At 46.3% G+C, this 22,319-nt stretch overlaps 1 protein-coding gene across 4 annotated transcripts; it reads left to right on the forward strand.

The window, feature by feature from the left end:
* Positions 1 to 11,678: 11,678 nt before the first annotated feature.
* Positions 11,679 to 22,234, forward strand: ADGRF3 (adhesion G protein-coupled receptor F3). Of its 4 annotated transcripts, none has more exons than XM_070235761.1 (14): positions 11,679 to 11,852; positions 12,830 to 12,890; positions 13,294 to 13,434; positions 13,923 to 14,096; positions 14,568 to 14,780; positions 15,324 to 15,533; positions 16,059 to 16,166; positions 16,346 to 16,542; positions 16,942 to 17,121; positions 17,961 to 19,343; positions 20,156 to 20,197; positions 20,286 to 20,348; positions 20,783 to 20,838; positions 21,441 to 22,234. In XM_070235761.1, the coding sequence occupies exons 1-14, from the start codon at positions 11,769 to 11,771 to the stop codon at positions 21,478 to 21,480; spliced, it is 2,952 nt and encodes a 983-aa protein (XP_070091862.1). In that variant the 5' UTR covers positions 11,679 to 11,768; the 3' UTR covers positions 21,481 to 22,234. The 4 variants fall into 4 exon arrangements, with proteins under 4 accessions (XP_070091862.1, XP_023475135.2, XP_070091863.1 ...); XM_023619367.2 differs by having other exon boundaries at positions 21,686 to 22,234; XM_070235762.1 differs by lacking the exon at positions 14,568 to 14,780.
* The last annotated feature ends 85 nt before the right edge of the window (positions 22,235 to 22,319 follow it).

Raw genomic sequence — 22,319 nt, forward strand, 5'->3', positions numbered from 1 at the left:
ATATTGTAAAACTATCTACAGTTTGTTAATCTATTCAACTACTGATGGACAGTAGGTCATTTCTGCTTCTTGGGTCATTCCTGAATAAATTTCGTTTCTAAAATTTTTTTCTAATTCACAGACTCCCAAGAAAAAAAAAACCTGAGAACCACATTCAAGTGAAAAACAACTTCTTTGTGTATTTCTTTTGTGTGTATGAGAGCAATATGAAAATTTGTGGTCATTTCGTTTTTAAAAATAAGAACGGGTGGCCAGCCAGGTGGCACAGCGGTTAAGTTCTCACGTTCCGATTCTCGGTGGCCAGGGGCTCGCCGGTTCGGATCCCAGGTGCAGACATGGCATCGCTTGGCAAGCCATGCTGTGGTAGGTGTCCCACATATAAAGCAGAGGAAGATGGGCACGGATGTTAGCTCAGGGCCAGTCTTCCTCAGCAAAAAGAGGAGGATTGGCAGCAGATGTTAGCTCAGGGCTAATCGTCCTCAAAGAAAAAGAAGAGGAAACATAACACCTTTTAAGTAAACAACTCAAAAGCCAAATATATAGTTTGGTTCGTTTTATGATCAGAAAGGGAGCCATAAGTACTTTCAGTTTCTAAATTACACATTTCTCAACCGCTTTAATTTTTTTTAATGAATTTTTTTTTTTTTTTAGGAAGATTAGCCCTGAGCTAACAACTGCCAATTCTCCTCTTTTTGCTGAGGAAGACTGGCCCTGAGCTAACATCCAGGCCCATCTTCCTCTACTTTATATGTGGGATGCCTACCACAGCATGACTTTTTGCCAAGCGGTGCCATGTCCACACCCAGGATCCGAACCGGCAAACCCCAGCCTCGGAGAAGCGGAACTTGCGAACTTACCCACTGCACCACCGGGCCAGCCCATCAATTGCTTTAATTTTTTCAACAAGCCTGCATTGCTGTGATAATCTAAAATCAAAGTCGCTTTTTTTTTTGTAATTTTTTATTGAGTTCATAATAGTTTACATCTTTGTGAAATTTTAGTTGTACATTATTTCTTGTCCATCACCATATACATGCTCCCCTTCACCCCCGTGCCCCTCCCACCCACCCCCCTTCCCCTGGTAACCACTGAACTGTTTTCTTTGTCCATGTGTTTATTTATATTCCACATCTGAGTGAAATCACATGGTGTTTGTCTTTCTCAGTCTGGCTTATTTTGCTTAGCATAATACCCTCCAGGTCCATCCATGTTGTTGCAAATGGGATGGATTTGTCTTTTTTATGGCTGAGTAGTATTCCATTGTATATATATATACACCACATCTTTATCCAGTCATCGGTGGATGGGCACTTGGATTGCTTCCATGTCTTGGCTATTGTGAATAGTGCTGTAATGAACATAGGGGTACACATGTTACTTTGGATTGTTGATTTCAAGGTGTTTGGATAGATACACAGTAGTGGGATAGCTGGGTCATATGGTCATTCTATTTTTAGTTTTTTGAGGAATTTCCATACTGTTTCCTGTAGTGGCTGCACCAGCTTGCATTCCCACCAGCAGTGTATGAGGGCTCCCTTTTCTCCACACCCTCTCCAACATTTGTTATTTTTAGTCTTAGTGATTATAGCTGTTAAGTGGTATCTTAGTGTAGTTTTGATTTGCATTTCCCTGATGACTAGTGATGTTGAACATCTTTTCATGTGCTTATTGGCCGTCTGTATATCTTCTTTTCATATCCTCTGCCTATTTTTTTTTTTTGAGGAAGATTAGTCCTGAGCTAACATCCGTGCCCATTTTCCTCTGCTTTATATGTGGGATTCCCACTGCAGCATGGCTTGACAAGCAGTGCATAGGTCCAAACCTGGGATTCAAACCAGCGAACCCTGGGATGCCGAAGCAGAACATTGGAACTTAACCACTGTGCCACCAGGTGAGACCCCTCTGCCCATTTTTTGATCGGGTTGTTTGTTTTTTTGTTGTTCAGTTGTGTAAGTTCCTTATATATTATGGAGATTAACCTCTTGTATATATTATGGAGATTAACAGATATATGATTTGCAAATATTTTCTCCCAATTGGTGGGTTGTCTTTTTGTTTTGATCCTAGTTTCTTTTGCCTTATAGAAGCTCTTTAGTCTGATTAAATCCCACTTGTTTATTTTTTCTTTTGTTTCTCTTTCTGAGAAGACATGGTATTCAAAAAGAGACTTTTAAGTTTGCTGTACTACTTATATTATCTTCCAGGAGTTTTATGGTTTCAGGACTTATCTTCCAGTCTTTGATCCATTTTGAGTTTATTTTTGTGTATGGAGTGAGATAACGGTCTACTTTCATTCTTTTGCAAGTGGCTGTCCAGATTTCCCAACACCATTTATTGAAGAGACTGTCTTTTCTCCATTATATGTTCTTGGCACCTTTGTGGAAGATCAGCTGTCCGGAGATGGGTGGTTTTATTTCTGGGCTTTCAGTTCTGTTGCATTGGTCTGTGTGCCTGTTTTTCTACCAGTACCATGCCATTTTGGTCACTATAGCTTTGTAGTACATTTTGAAGTCAGGGATTGTGATGCCTCCACCTTTGTTCTTTCTTCTCAGGATTGCTTTAGCTATTCGGGGTCTTTGGTTGCCCCAAATGAATTTTAGGATTCTTTGTTCTATTTCCATGAAGAATGTCATTGGGATTCTGATTGGGATTGCACTGAATCTGTAGATTGCTTTGGGTAGTATAGACATTGTCACTATGTTTATCCTTCTGATCCATAAGCATGGAATCTCTTTCCATTTCTTTATTTCATCATCTATTTCTTTCAATAATGTCTTATAGTTTTCATTGTATAAGTCCTTCACCTCCTTGGTTAAATTTATTCCCAGATATTTTGTTCTTTTTGTTGTGATTATAACTGGAATTGTATTCTTGAGTCCTCGTTCTTTAAGTTCATTATTAGAGTATAGAAATGCAACTGATTGTTGTAAGTTGATTGTGTACCCTGCAACTTTACTATAATTATTAATTATTCCTCATAGTTTTCTGATGGATTCTTTAAGGTTTTCTATGTATAAGATCATGTCGTCTGCAAACAGTGAGAGTTTCACTTCTTCCCTCCCTATTTGGATTCCTTTTATTCCTTTCTCTTGCCTAGTTGCTCTGGCCAAAACCTCCAGTATTATGTTGAATAAGATATCTTTTTATAAGTTGTTTATTTGCTTGCTTTTATATATATTTTTTTTCTTTAAAGATTGGCACCTGAGCTAACAACTGGTGCCAATCTTTTTTTTTCTTTCTGCTTTTTCTCCCCAAATCCCCCCAGTATATAGTTGTGTATAGTTTTTTTTTTAGTTGTGGGTCCTTCTAGTTGTAGAATGTAGGATGCTGCCTCAACGTGGCCTGATGAGTGGTACCATGTCCGCGCCCAGGATCCGAACCAGAGAAACCCTGGGCCACCGCAGCGGAACACGCGAACTTAACCACTCAGCCATGGGCCTGGCCCCTGCTTTTATATTTTTAATGTAGGTATTAAAAATACATGTGGTGTTGCCCAAACACAGTGGTGTCTTAATTGAATGCAAATGCCTGTTTGATGGGATTTATTTTTTAGCTCTGAGATAAGGGTCCACATTGATTCCACCCCAGATTTAAGGAGCGAGAGTGGTACCCACCCTCATTTTTATTTGACCTATATATGGTATGATCCATTGACTTCCCTTTGGCCATTGTGACTCATCAGATATCTTCTACCTCTCTCCTTATGCCAGTTAGACTTGAGGAGGCTGGATTTTATCCTGTAAAGGGTATTTTAAAAAGGATTAATGTGAGTGTTCTAAGAATACTTGAAAATATTCTTAGCTCTTCTGTAATGCATTTAGAGAAGTGTTTCAAAAAAAACTTATAATAACGATGATTATGAGTGCTACCCACTTGCTACAAAGAGAACAGTGTTTTAAGGGAATGAGTGTGATTGCCATTTTGTAATTCCCTTAGAGAATTGTTTAAAAACACATGTAATAAAGATGGTTATAAGAGTGCTATGTGTATGCTACTTGAGAAGAGTGTTATTTAAGGGAATAGGTGTAACAAACATTGTATAATGCACTTACGGATGTGTTTAAAAACACGTGTAGTAAAGACAGGTATAAGAGAGCTATGTGTATGCTACTTTGACAAGAGTATTATTTCAGGGAAACTTGAGTAACTTGAGAGATAAGGAGTTCAGGAAGAAGACCCCACAGGTTTTATGAACTCCTGGGATCATCTTGCAGTTGTCCTTGCATGGATCTGACCCAAACAGCATACCGCAGACTTAGGACTGCATTAAGAGAGAGACCATCATCCAGGTCCCAGACTGGCCACTGGGTGGTACATATGTGCTGTAGATCTAAATAGCATTGCAATGACTTTGAAAAGAGCACTAATGTTGAAAACACACTCCACGGTAAGTTGGTCAGAATTTGTGACCTGAACCAAATCAGGTCAATTGCCTGCTAACACAGAAATATTAACATTTTCCATAGGATTTAAACTAGATCCATAGCCTCATCACATAATATTCAAATGTGCAGAATGCAATCCAAAACGACTTGGCAGATGAAGAACCATGAAATCTCAGTTCACATGGGAAAGAACAATCAACAGACACTGATGCTGAAGTGACACAGATATTGGAATTATCAGCATAAGACATTAAAGCACTTGTTATAAAAGTGTCATAAGTAAGTATGAACACTCTTGGAAAGATGGAAAGTCTCAGCAAAGAAATGGAAAATATAAAGAACCAGAAAGAAATTTAGAAATGAAAAAAATACAGAAACCAAAAATTTTTAAATTACTGCGTTGTCTCTAATGTATTAGTTTCCTATTGCTACTGTAACAAATTACTACAAATATGGTGGCTTAAAACAAAACAAATGTAGTGTCTTACAGTGCTGAGGGTCAGAAGTCTGAAATGAATCTTATAGGGTAAAAATCAAGATGTCAGCCAGGCCGCGTTTCTTCTGGAGACTCCAGGGAAAAATCCATTTCCTTGCCTTTTCCAGCTTCTAGAGGCTGCCTGCATTCCTTGGCTCATGGCCCCTTCCTCCATCTTCAAAACACGTCACTCCAACATCTGTTTCTGCTGTAGATCTTTTTTTGTCTCTCACATTCCTGTCTTCCTTTTATAAGGACCCCTGTGATTACATTGGATCCACCCAGATAATCCAGGGTAATCTCTCTATCTCAAGATCCTTAATTTAATTGCATCTGTTGTTCACAACAGAGAGAGAAAAGATGGAAAAACTGAACAAAGCCACAGGAGTTCCATAGGAAAATACAAAAAATGTCTAACATTTGTGTCGTTAACACTGTGCCTAACATTGTGTCTAACATTGTTTTACTAACATTGTGGCAAGAAAGAGAGGAGAAAGAATGTGGTACAGAAAAAATACTTGAAGAAATAGTGGCTGAAATGCTCAGATTTGATGGAAGACATAAATTTACAGATGCAAAAATCTCAGTTAATCCAAAACAGGATATGTCTAAAAGAAAGCCCATATCATGACACATCATTACTGTTAAAGACAAACAAAAAACCTTCAAAGCAGCCAAGAAAAAATGATGCATTACTTAGAGGGGAAACAATGAGTCCAATTACTGTGGATTTTGCATCAGAAACCATGAAGCCCAGAGGGAAGTGGAACTTTTTTTTGTTTTTTTGAGGAAGATTAGCCCTGAGCAAACTGCTGCCAATCCTCCTCTTTTTGCTGAGGAAGACTGGCCCTGAACTAACATCTGTGCCCATCTTCCTCTACTTTATATGTGGGATGCCTACCACAGCATGGCCTGCCAAGTGGTGCCATGTCCACACCTGGGATCTGAACCGGTGAACCCCGGGCCGCCAAAGCCGGATGTAAGCACTTAACTGCTGTGCCACCAGGCCAGCCCCAGAAGTGGAACATTTTTAATTATTTATTTTGTGTGTGTGTGAGGAAGACTGGTTCTAGGCTAACATCTGTTTCTGATCTTCCTTTCCTTTTGTTTTTTCTCCCCAAAGCCCCAACACATAGTTGTATATCCTAGTTGTGGGTCATTCTATTTGCTCCTTGTGAGATGCCACCACAGCATGGCTTGATGAGTGGTGTGTAGGTCTGCACGCAGGATGGGAACTAGCAAACCCCAGGCCGCCAAAGTGGAGTGTGTGAGCTTAACCACTCTGCCACCAGGCCAGCCCTCTGGAACATTTTTTTTTTTTTGATTTTTTGTTTTCCACCCCAAAGCCCCCCAGTACATAGTTGTATATTTGTAGTTGTGGGTCCTTCTAGCTGTGGCATGTAGAACACCACCTCAGCATGGCCCAAAGAGCAGTGCCATATCCGCACCCAGGATCTGAACTGGTGAAACCCTGGGCTGCCGAAGCAGAGCGCTTGAACTGAACCACTCGGCCATGGGCGGGCCCCCTGGGAACATTTTTAAAGCACTGCAAAAATCATCTAATTTAACTCCTTCATTTTATTCATGTGCAAAGTGAGGTCCAGAAAGATGAAGTGATTGTCTTAAATCACAAGGCTCTTTAATCCCATATCTTAATATAATGACCACTTTTTCACTATCCACAGCTTCCTGGCTTTTCTGAGGATATGTCAATACACATTTCCTTAGCTGCAAATAACAGAAACCTGCTCTAACTAGCTCAAGCCAAAAGGGAAATAATTCAAAGAAGTTGAGGTCTCTGATGGAATTCAAGATCAGGAGTGCAAATGGGCAGCAGGAATAAATTAAAGTTCAAACGATGAACTGTCCTCCTGTTTGTCTCTGCTGCTGTCTACACATTAGCTTCACTCTTCCTTTGAACTCAGGCTATTTTCCGGTGCACACGACAGAAAACCAAGAGCTGCTGAGTTTTACATGTTGCAAGTCCAACATCAGGGTCTCAGTAGGTCCCAGTTCCAAAATTACCCCAGAAGAGAGAAATTGCTCCAAGTTGGTGTTAGATGTGTACCCAGGGACTGTAGTGCTGTAGTCAGGGGGCAGTGTGACCTTGTATAAATTGATGACTTTCATGGCAAACCTGTGATTATGGGTAGAAGGTAATTCTAGGAAGTGAGTCAGAAAATAAATGGAATATAAACAGCAACAATAGGTTCCCACTACAAGTACCTACTATTTTTAGTCCTTGGCACACATTTCTCTAGGGCTTCTAACAGAGTGTTCAAACATATTTTCTAGGTTACTGACTTTATGAAAATCTACTTATTTGTATATTTGTCATTAATTAAATGCAGCTTTTTGGTTTTCTCTCTTACTAGAATATTGAAATAAATTTTGTTATAATCAGTATTGCATGGTGTTGGCAAGAAATGCTTATGCCTTCCTTCTCACATTTCCACAAAGGGGAGGGACCTTCCACTCCCCAGAAGGATAGAGTTTCTGTTCCCTCTCCCATTTCCCTGAGCAAAAAGTGACTTATCTGAGAGGTAAGACATAGAGAATAAGGTCTGGGTGCCCCTCCTTTGGAGGGGCCAATCCTCCAGACTCATTTTCTGCTCCCCCTCCCCACAAGGGAGACCTGGAGAAGCCTGGCTGTCAGTGGCTGGGTAAGTAAATTCAGTTCAAGGAGGATGTGTTGGGAAGTGCATCTGGCCCAGATCCAAACCACCTTCTCCCGCTCAGCTTTTCCAGTAATGAAGCTGATTTTGATCTCCAGCTGTCTGACTCCTATGTCTGCTTTTCCATTAGTTACCCCTTCTCAAACCTTAATGCATAGTTGGTCACGCGTAGTTGTTCTTTCATGGAGTAATAGTACCATCTTGTGGCCGTTTGTGATTTGTATAAGACATCTCATATTTTCTGTACTCAGATCAGTCTTCCTGTCCTGTATGGTTTCAGGATTTCACTTCATGCTCAGGAAGGCCATCTTCACCTCCAAATTATGAAACTGATTTTCATAGATGGGTCTAAATAGATAGCGAATGGTACCTAACAGATGCTGAAGTTTATTAAGATTTTGATAGCCTGAATTATACATTAAAATCAGGGAGGCCCCTCAGAGGGTTTGAAATTATTTTATCTCTAGAAGAAAAAATTCTGCTTCACTCTAATGTCCTGGTTTTCCCAATAGATTTATTCACAAAAAAAGTCAATGTAAAACTTCCCAGAAGCCCCCACATCTTGTAGAGATCAAAGATAGCATCAGAAATTCTGTTTCTTCAGCCTCTCTAAGTTGTGCCTTTGAGCAAGTACTTTAACACAAATGCTAAAGCAGGGTTTGTACTATCCCAGACACCAAATAAGGGATCTCATTCTAGGATCCAAAGTTAAATGCTTAAATCGTAGGAGACTGAAATTCTCACTACTCTTTCTGAATCATTTTATTCCACTTAAAAATTTTTGATGTCAGGGGCCTGGCTGGTGGCATAGTGGTTAAGTTTAACGATGTCGGGTGGAAAGAGAATAAGAAGCGAGGATTCATATGGGATAAAGGTCTAAGCTATCTTTATTCTTTAGTAACCTATTAGTAGTTTACATAGTAAAGGAGGTTGTAAGATAACCTGTTTGGACACAGATAAGAGAAGCCTGGATCACAAACCTTTGTTATGGAAGACCCCACTGACATGGCCTAGAGGGCTCAAAGGACAAAGGAATAGAAAGGAACTTCCTTTGCCTAGGGTGCAACCTGGGAGCCCAGAGAAGCTGCCGGCAGGGGTGAAAACTCACTGGTTTCAAATATCATTCTGTCTATGGAGGGACAAAGGCCAAGAGCTTTATGGTTCACCTTGGACTTGAGAGTAAGTAGGTGGCAGCAATAAGTATCTGTTTGTCTGAACCCTGCCCTAGGCCTAAGACCGGATTCAGTCGTGGGTGCTTGCTGACAACTGGTGATGTCTGGGCAAATGTGAAGGCTCTGAACCTGGTTGGTCCATAAGAAAGACATAGATAGAGACTGTGAGATTTGATATTTTTTTGAAGATTTTTTTCCATTATAAAATGCAAAATTGAAAAATACAGAAAAGTAGAAAAACACACCAAATCCTACCATTTAGTTACAACCACTGTTAATGTCTTCGTGTGTTTCGTTTATTTATTGATTCACTGAATACAAATATTACTTAAGGCCTCTGGTGCGCGGGTACTAGGCCCTAGGGAATACTGAGGTAACCCTAACAGACACTTGTAGAGTCTGTCGCATTTCCTTCCAGTCTTTCCCTAGGCTTTTTTTTGCACATGCAAAAAGGTTTCAAACTTCTCTAAAATTACAAGAACAGTCTAAAACTCATTATAAACAAAAGTTCACTTCCTTAGTTCTGTTAATAGTTTTACACACCTTGGACACCTCAGCTTTAACCGAACCAGGGTTATGTCGCTATCTTCCTTCTTACTCTCAATTCTAGTTATGAGTTTGAACTGGTTAAGATGAGTTGGGTATCAATTAGGGAAAAGTATGTTTGGGGGTAGAATCCTGGGGAGTCTCTCCAGCTCCATCAACTTTCTAATGTCCTCTGAGTCACTTGTTCTTCCCTGTTACCTCCTCTAGATGGAGCATCTTCTCTCCATGCGCTTTGTCGTTGCCTCTCCTAACTGGAGGCTACCATTGCTGAGTCTCCGCCGGACACTGAAGCGGCCACTCCTCCATGGGTCTCCATTCCACCTCTCTCTTCCGTCATTCCTGGTCTTCGAGAGACCGTGTTGAGCATTGTCCAGGACCACTTGGTGCTTGACTGACTCCCTTTGGTGACTGTGGCGGATGCTATTGGTGTCCCATATTCCCCTGGTCCATCTGAGGCCACCTGCAGCCATGGTAGACAGTTTCCATCATGCTGATGGCGTCCTGCTTCGAGCACTTGTGTTTTCACTCTCTGGTTCTCAAACCTGATTCTTCATCATTTTCATGTTTTCTGAAATCCATTATTTACAGAACTCTTTGCTCTCATGCATGTATTTGCCCTATGTGTCTCTGTTCCTTCAGCAGCAATCCTAGCTATGGAGCATTTGAGGTGATGGTGGGAGTGGAAATGTGTTGGGGCTAGATTTCTACCCTAAGTACTTTGCGTGTGCATGCTCATTTAAGTCAACTCTTTCTTTTTTTAATTAAAAAATACGTCCCTAGGGCTGACCCTGTGGCCTAGTTGTTAAGTTCTGCACACTCTGTTTCCATGGCCTGGATTCAGATCCTGGGTGTAGACCTACACCACTCATCAGCAGCCATGGTGTGGCAGTGACCTGCATACAAAATAGAGGAAGATTGGCACAGATGTTAGCTCAGGGTGAATCTTCCTCAGCCAAAAAAAAAAGAAATGCCTATGATTAGAAAATATATATATCAAACAGCACACAGATCCATCCAGACCCTTAATCCTCTTCCCCAGAAGCAACAACAATTGCCAAGTTTCTGATGTATTCTTCCAGAAATATTCTAGAAATAAAAAGCACAAGAATCTAATATTGGTTTCCTTTCTTACATAAAGGGGAGCATAATATACACTTTAAATGTCACCATATATATTGGGGTTCATTCCAAAATAGAGCTACTTCACTTCTGTTCTTCTTCAACAAAGTTCTGTTATTTGGAAATCCCATAATTTACTTAACCTATCCCTTTTGAATGGACATTTTGGTTGTTTAACTCATTTGCTATCACAAACAATTCTGCCTTGAAATCCTTATACAGATATTTTTGTACACATGTACAGTTTCGCCAACCCTGAATATAATCACTGTCTTGTCTTTTGATAACTAGTAGGTGATGGAGAATTTTTTTATTTCAAGTGCATTTCAATTTGTATTTCTTTCTTTCTTTCTTTTTTTTTAGGAAGACTAGCCCTGAGCTAACATCTGCTGCCAATCCTCCTCTTTTTCCTGAGGGAGACTGGCCCTGAGCTAGCATCCATGCCCAACTTCCTCTACTTTATATCTGGGATGCCTGCCACAACATGGCATGCCAAGTAGTGCCATGACCACACCTGGGATCCGAACACGTGAACCCCAGGCCACCGAGAAGTGGAATGCATGCTCTTAACTGCTGCACCACTGAGCCGACCTCTCAATTTGCATTTCTTATATCTGATGTTGGATGTTTCTATATGTTTACCAAACTATGAAATTTCTTTTTCAGTAAACTGCCTGTTCCTATTTTTTCCCCATTTTCTATCTTACTGATGGTAAGATAAAAAATTCTTAAGGTTAGCCTGTGTTCAATCATATTCCTACAAATATGTTGTCTTTTGCCTTTTTACTCTAACATTCTTTTCATCCCAAATTTAAAACTTCTTAGACAGCCTGATTTATTTTCTTTGTGGTTTCTGGGTTTTGTGTCTTGCTTAGAAAAAACTTCCTCACTTCAAAATTATTTTGTGAAATTCTTTGATAATTTCTCCTGGCATTTTCCCAGATTCTTCGTTACATTTAAGACTCGAGCTGATCTGGAAATTATTTTAGGATAACAATTAGCTCTAATGTTTGTCTTTTCTAACCTTGACTCTGATGATCCAGCTTCCGGGGAGTTCTTGAATAATCCAGATCCTTGTAGACATGACAAAACCTGGTTTATCAATATATTGCCAGTTGTGACCTAGGACCCATAAGTCCTCTCCTGCTCTCTGAGTCCTTTGTCTGGACCCCAGGGGGACCCTGGGCAGACTCCTCTCATTGGGGCAGGAGGCCTCACTGGGGCAGGATGCCCATTGGTCACGGGCTGCAGCACTTCCTCTAAATTCGGCCCTGGCTCCCTCCCACCCCGCCCTCCCATCCCATCTGTGCATGTGGGCACGGCCCTACCAGCTCCTCTCTGAGGGAATTTGCATCATGCTGCAGCAGGAGGACTCCTGAGGACTGCTTCGCTGGCCATGGTCGGTTCGGCTGCCCCCGTGCTACTCCTGGCCGTGACTCTCCCCTTGGTGGGATCACCAGGCGCCAGAGCATCTCAACCTGTGAGTTAAGCCTGCGGTGAGGACCCAGGGACGGTCTGCAGAGCCAGTGGTCAGGGCCTCTGGGTGTGAGGGGCAGCAAGATGTGGGATGAAAGGACAGGAGGAGGGGAAAGGGCTGGCGGGAGAGGAGGTAATGTACAGAGGAAGGAGACTAGTGTTACAGGATTTCTGAGAGTTCAGTCTTATTTTCCAGGGTGTGGGGATGGCTTTGTTTATTTGAGTCCCTGTGAGTTCCAATGATACCTTCTGCACTTTGGATAATGGCTCTTCTGATCAAGCTTGCAGTTTAAAAATGAGAAGAAAAACTTTCCAGATTTGGGAACCATTGGTGTTGAAGACAGGAGAGATTCTGAGGAAAGGCAGCTGAGTCTAGATTAGTACTTTCTGATCTCTCTTTTCTCCTAAGTGAATAGTTCTATCTCTATCAATATCCTTATCAATATCAATATCTGTTTTTAGATAGATATCCACACACACATGCAATTTTGAGAGAGGAAGGAGTTGGTGAGGAAATAATTTACAGGAACCAGAGACTAAGGGAAGATGCTGCCTTCTGCTCACCCTCGTGGCAAGTCCTATTGAGGGAATACAGTCCCCAAGCTTCTGTTACCCCCCCAGCTCTGCCCAGCCCTCCCTGCTGGAGCTCCAGGCCCAGCCATTTCAATTACCCTAGAGGCCCAGGGACAGGTAAATTCAGGAAGGAATTAAGCAAAGCATGTTGACTTTCCAGGGTGTGCCTGGTTCTGGGTTCAGGTGGGATTTGCAGCCCTGGCCTGCACCCCTGGCACCTCCTGCCGGAAGCCTGCTTTACCCTCGTGATGTGCCCCCTTAACTCCAGGTAAAAAGAGGAACTTCAAAGAGAATGAGTCAGTCCAGGTTAGCCAGACTGGGCCTGAGCTGCTTGAGGAAGAGGGCATCCCTGGGGGAAAGCCAGGGTCAGCCTCTCCTCAGAGGTCTCTCCTCTGCGCTCTGTTCCAGGGACAGAGTCAGGCAGGAGGGGAGTCTGGGCAGCAACTGGACCAAGAGAGTGAAGCAGGTGGTGAGTAGATGGACAGGAGGAGGAGGGAGGGGCAGAAAGAAAAGACTGGGAGAGACCACAGCGAGGTGGGAGCAGTAAAGAGAGAGGACTGGATCTGGCTCTGGTCAGGCAGGTCCATGCACCAGTTCTGGAGCTGTGAGGCCTTGAGAAGATCATTCGTCTTTGAGAGCCTCATCTATAAAACAGGGTTGTTGGGAGGGTGACATGAAGCAGTGTGTCTGAATGCTCCACAGCTAGGAGAGTTATTACCTTCCTGAGCCCTGTCTGTGCCTGGGTGGGCTGTGGGGGACGGGGCATTCTGCTCCAGGTTCCTGGCAGTGACCAGCTAGGTGTGGGAGGCAAAAGGGGACCGGCCCATGGCCTCGCTGCCTCTCCTCTCCACCTGTCCCCTCTGCTCCTGTAGAATCAGTCCTGGTCTCGGTCTATGTACAGCTGGACTTTTCAAATGAGACGTGGCCAGCAGCACTCTCCAGGACCCAGACTTTCCCCACTGCCTCGCCTACCTCTTCCCCAAGATCCCTCCTGGGCCTTAGCCTCACAACAGGTAGGGGAAATTCTACTGATCCTTGCCTCTCAGTGGCTCTTACACCACTTGTGTGGGAAGGGGGCTCGGAGCGGAGGGCACATGGGCTTCCCAGGCCTCCTGCAGCCAGCTCGCCCGAGATGCTCTGAGCCCCTCCCTAGTTCCTGGAGGGTCTACATGGCCTGGCTCCTTCCTCACCTCCCCACCAGACAGACCCCTCCCTTCCTGCTCCATGTCCCCGTCTTCTAAACAGAGGGCCCAAGGGGCAGACCAGGGTGGGCCAGGACTTGTCCACCCTGACTCCTGATGCCCCGCACAGCCTCCGCTGCTTTGAACCCTGGCTAAGGAAGCAGTTTCTTATGGGTGGGTGTGAAGGAGGGACCTGTGACTTTGGGATTGTTCCAGGTACCCAGCCTAGAGCCTCTCAGGCACCAGGCAGTTGTCTATCCTGCCTACCTGGCTTTCTCAGACAGCCTGCCCACTTCTCATTTCTCTTCCCTCTGTCACAGACTGTAATGTCAACCACGATGGGTGTACCTATTGTGCTTGCCTCTCTGGGTACCAGTGGAACACCAGTGTCTACTCCCATCACCATCCTTGCCAAACCCCCCACGACCACCAACCTTGTGGCTGTCTTGTCTTCAGCCCTACTGAAGCCGGGTACTGCCAGTTACTGCCACCTGGTAAGGAGAGTTGAGAACTTGGAAACCAATGGCCCCAAGTGAAAGAAACACTCTCTGTGGTTTTTTCCTCTCTGATCCCTGTATTTCTGCCGGCTGGCCCAAGACCAGTGGGTCCTCTGGGTGGGAGAAAAGGCCAGCCATCATAGCAGATCACGGGCTCTGAGCTGGGGACCTGAGTAGGGAGATTAATGAACAACAGGGCTCCAGAGACATATAGCCAAGGACAGAAAGTTCCCTTCATGGGGGAGGGGAAGTCATAGGCCAAAAAGTTTCCCTGTTTGGTTCCCAATGACAGATGGAGTCTTCCAGGCTAGAAGCCACATTCATCCAGGGACAAAACAAAACAAAAAATGCTAGGTGGGGAGGGGGTGAGGAGGAAGGGACTTTAGAAGATGGGGAAGGAGTGAGAGCTCAGGAGCCTCAAGGGCCATGAGTTCCTGTTCCTGTCTCCTGTCTCCTGCCGCCCTGCAGTCCCCCAGACTCGGAGCCTGAGCTCCCGGACGCCTGGCAACAAGCCAAACCTGATTCTCCTTATGAGCCACGAGACCACCAACCTGAACTGGTTCCTGTGGCGCCCAAGGACCCCCAGACCCTACCCCCTGCAGCCAGGGATGCATGTGTCCCTGACCTCTAGCCAGGGCCAGGCTGTGCTCAGCATCTTCAACATCTCCCACAAATGGGCAGGTAGCCAGCCTGGCCTCTCTCTTCTTCTCTCTCCTCGCCTTCCCTTCTTCCTGTCTTTTTTCTCTCCTCATCTCCACTTCTTGCTCCTCCCTCTCTTCTCCTTCCTTCTTCTCTTCTCTTCTTTTCCCTTTTCATCTTTCCATTTATTCATTCTGGGGAAACAAAGGCTAAGAGACCCACTGATGTGAGAAATTATAATGGGAGAATGCTGAAAATATGGTGTCCATTTTGACTGAGAACAGATGTGTATTTTTCTTCAAGATGTTGAAATGGCAGGCGGTGGAGCAGGAGGGGCATCTCCTGGAGGCAGAGGGGTTCACCTTAGAATTCGTGGCTACGGCTAATAAAAAAGGGTCAGAAGCCTCTTCTCTGGATCTCTTCTTCCTTCTAGAAATCCATTTAGGGGTGGGGATCTCTCTTGCTGGGATTAAGCAGAGTCTGGACCAAAATGTGGACTAGGCTGTGGCTTGGGAAGCAGCAGAGATCCTGTGGCAGAGGTGGGGGCCAGCGGAGCCGGGAGGTGCAGCAAGTGTGTGTCTGCAGGTGAGTACATGCGCTGCTTTGAGGCCCAGGGACTCAGGTGGGAGCTATACCAGGTTGCCAGGGTGTCCCTGCAGGTGACAGACGTGGCTCAGCTTCCAGACCAGCTCTCCATTGCCTGTGCCACCTCCCCTGGCTTCCAGCTGAGCTGCTGCATCCCCAGCACACGCGCAGCCTACACGGCTTCCTGGAGCCCCAGAGAGGGCAGCGAAGGTATGGAAAGGTGCTGGCTGCCAGGGGTCAGGGGAGAGGGGGCAGCTGGTCTCCAGGCCACTAACTCTCCAGCTCACAGGAAGCAGAGGCTGCAATTTGATCTGGGAGTTCAGGGTCCAAGTCCAACACTGTTTTTACCCCAATTCTATTGATACAGCAATAACTACATGTGTGCAGATAACTTTTGCAAAATTCTCTCGTCTATACAATCTCCTTGAACTCACACAATACACTCTGTAAGGTTCGCTCAATGATCTGCCCCAGTTTACAAATGAGGAAAATGTGGCTTCAAGTCCCGGAGCTAATTAGACACCCCTAGGGTGCCCTCCACCCAAGTCTAAGCCCCGCCTTCAGTAGTTTGATGCCCCCATACCACTCAGCTCTTCCCCATTGCGTCATCTGCTGTGAAATTGCTAGAAAGACTGAGATGGCACCCCTGGGTCCACTGGGCTCTAGGTCTATTCCTGGCCCAGTGGCTGTTCCCTTCTCTCTTCTCACCCTCGGTCTCCTTGCTCAACACATCAGGCTCCCAGTGCCAGCACCGCCCTGCCGCTGACACTGTGTACGCTTGTGACCTGTGGAGCCCAGGAGGGACTCCTCACAGGGGTCTCATCTCTGGCACCATCATCCAGGGTACGTGGGGCTTGGGATGCAGCTGGCCGCCCTCTCACCTGCTTGCTCTGGGAGCTCCTCCTCGACATTTCTCTGTGCTGGGCAACAGGGCCAGGCTCCAGAACCTGCACAAGTTTCTGCCCAAGGAAAGGCCCAGGCTAGATCGTGGTTGCTGAGCCTTCCCTGATATCATTCTTCAGGTGGAAACACCACCTGCCCTGAGGATTTCTCACTTGTTGCCTGGAATGTCACCAAGGCTGGCCATGTGGCACAGGTCCCGTGTCCCATGAACAAGACGGACATGGTGAAGAGGCCGTGTGGGCCTGACGGGGTCTGGGGACCCATCCACAGCAGCTGTATAGACCCAAGGCTCCAGGCCTTGCTTCATAAAGCCTGGGTAAATTTTCTGGCCCTGCCGCCCACGTGCCTCACCCTGCATGACCTACCCCTTCCTCAGTCAGGAATTAGAATTCTTCCTCCCTGAGGCCCAGCCCAAATGTTATTCAGCTTCTCTGAACTGGAGCCCTAGCAGAGCCAGGAAGTAGTGTGGGGGCCTTAGAATGGTCAGCACTCTCATGATGGGGAGTGTGCTATTTTCAAACCTTAATAGCATCAAATGTCCATCCGACTAAGGTTGGTGTCATTTCCTTCCACATGGCTCACTCCCCTCTCTGCTTCCTGCTCCCCTGGGATGGGGTGTGGGTATGGGGAGGAAGGAGCTAGACAAGGGGAGGAGGTGGCCCCTCCCTCACGAGGACTCACCCATCATCCCCTCCTGCTATCTTGTCTGTCTCAGTGGCTGCAGGTAGGCCAGGGCCGGCCTGCTGAGGAGGTCCCAGAGATCCTGGCACAGCTGCCAGAGCAGGTGGTGGTGCTGAGCTCACCCGCTGACTTATTGGCAGTGCTGGGCACCATGAGATCCCTGGCCAAGGTGGTGGCAGAAGCCAGAATACATCTTAACCGAAGTGCCCTGGAGGTGAGATCTCTGAGCCACAGCAGAAGCCAGCTGGGCTGCTGGTGCTGGAAGCTCTTCCCCTCTCCGCACTTCTGTCCCTCTGACATCACCATGGGCTGTCAGATGGCAGATGTTTCTGGAGTTCCAGTGTCTGCTCCCTGGGTCCATCTCTCCTCTTGGGTACCAGTCTCCAAGGCCATGGAGTGGAGTGGAGAAGGCCCGATGCCAGGAACACATGGGAGGTCAAGGGAAGGCAGGAAGGGGTGTGACAACTTGAGTTCAGAGGCATTCATGCACTCACAGACATGACAATATGACGTGAATCCTCCCACATGCACACAAGATACCTACATGGAGATACTCAAACATACTTGGCTTTGCTGGACTCACCTAAACCCGTTCTCAGTATAAGCATCAGTTGGTGACCCTTATGTTGCAGCCGAAATGACAATCACATTATACCCCCTTCATTTCTGGGAATATATATTGCATGTGAGTGCACAGCCATGGATGTGGCACTCTACTTCAGAAAATTGTGCCCTCTACCACTGGGCACCATTCCTAGCTTTATAGATGTGTAGGGGTCAATGAATCAACTTCCTGGGTGGCCCCAAGGAAGGGACAGGGAAGAAGGGTTGGGGCTGGATGTGCATCAGGAGACCACATACTTGTTTAGCTTCCCATTCTTCTCATCTGGAAAGTCTTCCTTCATGGGCCTGTCTTCTTCTCCTCCTTTCTCCCAACCTTGGGTCTTGCACTAGACTTGAAAGGGTGGGATTTGGGGTCTACAGTTCCCAGTGCTCTGGCTCAGTGCCTTGGGCCCTAGGAGCTAGGGCTCACCTCTCTGTTGTGTGTTGCAGTCTTTCCTGAATACCACAGACAAGGTCCTAGACATGGACAACAGTTCTCTGTGGACCCTGGCCCAGGCCCAGCAGCCCTCGATGGGCTCAAATCTCCTGCTGGCTGTGGAAACCCTGGCACGCAGCCTGTGCCAGGAGGATCACCCCTTCTCCTTCAGCTTGCCCAGCGTGCAGATGCAAACTGAGCTCCTCGGACCCACATTTCCTTCTGACTACAGTGTCTCCTTCTCCACTCAGTCCCAACTGCAGGCACAGATTCTTGGGCACTCACTGGCCCCACTGGGCCATAATAGAACCAACATCAGTATCACCAGCTTGGTGCTACAAAAACTGGACCACCTTCTGCCCTCGAATTATGGACAAGGCCTGGGGGGCTCTCTCTATGCCACTCCTGGTCTGATCCTTGTCATCTCCATCATGGCAGGTGGCCAGGCCTTCAACCAGGGAGAGGTCATCATGAACTTTGGGGACATAGATGGCACCTCTCACTGTGTCTTCTGGGACCATAATCTCTTCCAGGGCAAAGGGGGCTGGTCGGATGAAGGGTGCCAGGTACAGGAAGCCAGTGCCAGCCCCACCACTCAGTGCATCTGCCAGCACCTCACTGCCTTCTCCATCCTCATGTCCCGACACAGGGTTCCAAAAAACCCCACCCTGGACCTGCTGGGTCAGGTGGGCTTGGGAGCCTCCATTCTGGCACTGCTTGTGTGCCTGGGCGTGTACAGGCTGGTGTGGAGAGTCGTGGTACGGAACAGAGTGGCCTACTTACGCCACGCAGCCTTGCTCAACACGGTGCTCTGCCTGCTGGCCGCAGACACGTGCTTCTTAGGAGCCGCCTTGCTTCCTCCAGGGCCCCGCAGCCCGCTCTGCCTGGCCACTGCCTTCCTCTCTCATTTCCTCTACCTGGCCACCTTTTTCTGGATGCTGGCTCAGTCCCTGATGTTGGCCCACCAGCTGCTCTTTGTCTTCCATCAGCTGTCCAAGCACCGAGTACTCTCCCTGATGGTGGTCCTCGGATACCTGTGCCCAATGGGGTTGGCAGTTATTGCCTTGGGCCTCTACCTACCGCAAGGGCAATACCTGGGGGAGGAAGAATGCTGGTTGGACAGGAAGGGAGTGGGGCTCTACACCTTCGTGGGGCCAGTGCTGACCATTGTGGGCGTGAACGGGTTGGTGCTAGCCATGGCTGTGCTGAAGTTGCTGAGACCTTCGCTGTCAGAGGGGCCCCAGGTGGAGAAGCGCCAAGCTCTTCTGGGGGTGATCAAAGCCCTGCTCATTCTCACACCCATCTTCGGCCTCACCTGGGGGCTGGGCCTGGCCACTCTGTTAGAGGAAGTCTCCATAGTCCCTCACTACATCTTCACGGTTCTCAACACCTTCCAGGTAGGTGAGAAGGTGGTGGTTGTGCTTTTTGCCGTTTTAGATGGTCTAAGTCACTGCCAGTCCCTTCTCAAGGAGGCATCACGGCGGAGCAGAAGAAACATAGTGTCGGGAATGTTAGAGGGCTTAGGTTTGGATCCCAGTTCCTCTGCTGACTAACTAGACAGCTTTGGACAAACCTCCCTGAGCTTTGGTTTTCTTTCTTTCTTTTTTTTTTTTTTTTTCCTTTTTGCTTTCTTTTTTCCCCAAAGCCCCAGTACATAGTTGTATATCCTAGTTGTAGGTCATTCTAGTTCTTCTTCTTTTTTTTTAAAGATTTTATTTTTCCTTTTCCTCCCCAAAGCCCTCAGTACATAGTTGTGTATTTTCAGTTGTGGGTCCTTCTAGTTGTGGCATGTGGGACGCCACCTCAGCATGGCCTGATGAGTGGTGCTAGGTTCACGCCCCGGATCTGAAGCGGTGAACCTCGGGTTGCAGAAGCGGAGCGCAGGAACTTAACCACTTGGCCAAAGGGCTGGCCTCTGAGCGCTGGTTTTCTTATCTGTAAAATAATATCTGGTTTTGACAGCAAAGTCAGAGAATTGTCAGTACCCAATCCTTTGAAATTCATCCCCTCTGTAACCATAACAGTAAGAAAGCACCTCAAGTGGATCCTATGTGCCAAATAGTGCTAACGTACAGAAAACCTGGGATGAGAGCCCCAGGTTGGGAATTAGACAAGAGGACAGAGGTTGCAGGAAGAGGAGAGGAAATGAGTTGACTTTGGTTGGGTTCCCTCCTCCATGACTCACGTATCCCCATGTCCCTCTTTTCAGGGCGTCTTCATCTTATTGTTTGGCTGCCTTGTGGACAAGAAGGTGAGTCCGCCTGCCTAACCCCCGCCGGACTTGCAGTGTGCCAAGGCCAGGACTTCGCTGGCATAACTGCCGTTTACCCCTCCTGCAGGTGCAAGAGGCTTTACTTAAACGCTTCTGCCGCAGCCAAGCCCCCAGCTCCACCCTCTCCCTGGTAAGTCTCTGGCTTCCAATCCTCAGTTCTCCCCCTGAGAGCAGGTCAGAAGTAGATGTTCCACAGCCTTCCCCAGAGAAGGAGGGCACAGCTAGAAGCCGGGAGAAGACTGGGGTTGCGTTTTAGAATGAGCATGTTTCAGGTGCAAGCTCTCCTACCCTGGAGAAAGCAGCTCAGTCAGAGCCGTCAGAATCAGGTTCCTGGTTCATGATTACACCCCGGATTCCTAGTGACGCTCTCATCCTTGGTTTCTCCATCTGAAAATCTGCCTCCAGTTAGCATTTGCAGGGAAAGTTCGGATGGGAGCGCATGGGAGTCATGGGAGCTGAGAGCAGTGACTAGGATGACTGGAGGGTGGCTACAGATGGCCCAGCAAAGGAGAGCTGACAATAGTAACAATCGCCCTGCAATTGGGCCTTTCCATCCCTTGCTAGGTCCCAGATGAAACCTACATCCCGGAACACAGCAAAGGGAGAGGTGAAAACGGCAGGTGAGAGAGAATTAAGTTTTCTCAGGAGGAGTGTGAGCAGCTGGAGTGAGGATGAGTATAGCAAAGGGCTTTCTGGAAAAGCTCTGGATAGAAGGCCCCCTCCTCACAGACCTGTCCCAGCCCGAAGGGTGGAAAACAGACTTTTCCAGGGTAGACGTTTCCAGATGAGCTGGGGAAGGTGGACATGGCACAGCCTCTTCTATCGCTTTCCCAGAAAGCTGGAGGGGGTTTCACCACCACTAACCCTTGACTCAGTTCACTCTGAAAATTCCTTTTCACACTATCAAAGGGTTAATTATCCTGAAAATCCCTTGCTTTGAAGGAATTGCCCTTGGTGGGCTTGGTGTCCAGAAGGGAGGACAGCCTGCAGAGGTGGGGCAAAGTCTCCTTTCAAGAGCCCGGTGCTTCAGGGCCAGCTCTTTCACGAGGCAGAAGCTTTTGAGCTCCTGAGAACCCTTGTTCCTCCAAAGGAGTTGAGGACGTATGCCTGAATCCACCAGGATGGGCCCTGGCCCGTGCTCTGATCCCTTCCCCCTTCCCAGAGCTCAGCCCTCGGAGAGACAGGCGTCTGTTTCCATTAGTCACACTCCTTTCTCTTGCAGCTCACCTGTCGCCACCCCTACCCTATCCAGGCAAGAATAACATGAAAAACCGTCTAGCTAAAGCTGCCTGATGAATGAGCTGCCCTTGCTGTAAAAACAGATATCAAAATTCAAAACACTTGCAAGGAGAACTGTCTCAACCAGTTTTTTAACTAATCAGCAGTTCATGTGACAGATGTATTTGATAAAAATGGTTTCATTTTAACTATTCGCTTATTTATTCTCTGATTGTTTCTCCTCTACAGTTAGGAAGAAAGGATGCCTTAACTGACGGGAACTCTGATCTTGCAAACACTGAAGGTGAAGGGCAGAGTTTTGGTTTGTTTCTTTTCAAAGTTTAGGAAGAGGTGAAATTAATAGGTCTCTCTTTCTTTAAAAAAAATCAACAAAAAATGTAAGTGTCATAGACATGTGCATGTATACAAAAAGTGACATGAGCACGTTTGTAAGAATGCGTTATAAATTTTAAAGTAGAGTGAAAAGTACCACAGACTGACAAGAATTAAGGAGAAAAGATGACAAAACCAATGATATTCAAAAGTGGCAGGATCAAGCTAAGAGTAGATGTAGAGAAGAAATATTTAAGAAAAGCCTTTAGAGGACACCAAGACGTCTAGCTGAATTAACTTATAGAATCCACAAAAGGATGATGACAGAATTCTGAACAATTTTAAGACTAGATAAATGAAAAACTTCTGATGAATGAGTGTTTGCTAATTACAAAATTCATGGGCATTTTTCTAAGATGGAATGGGAATGCTTTCTGTTGAAATAAAAATGGATATGCTACCACATGCTGTTGAAAACATTTTTCTTATGAACACCATACTTTGACTTAGTGATTTGTGTGAATATTTTAATTGTGTATAAACTAGCCCA

Source organism: Equus caballus, chromosome 15 (assembly GCF_041296265.1).
Source record: "Equus caballus isolate H_3958 breed thoroughbred chromosome 15, TB-T2T, whole genome shotgun sequence".
Taxonomy (NCBI): Eukaryota; Metazoa; Chordata; class Mammalia; order Perissodactyla; family Equidae; genus Equus; species Equus caballus.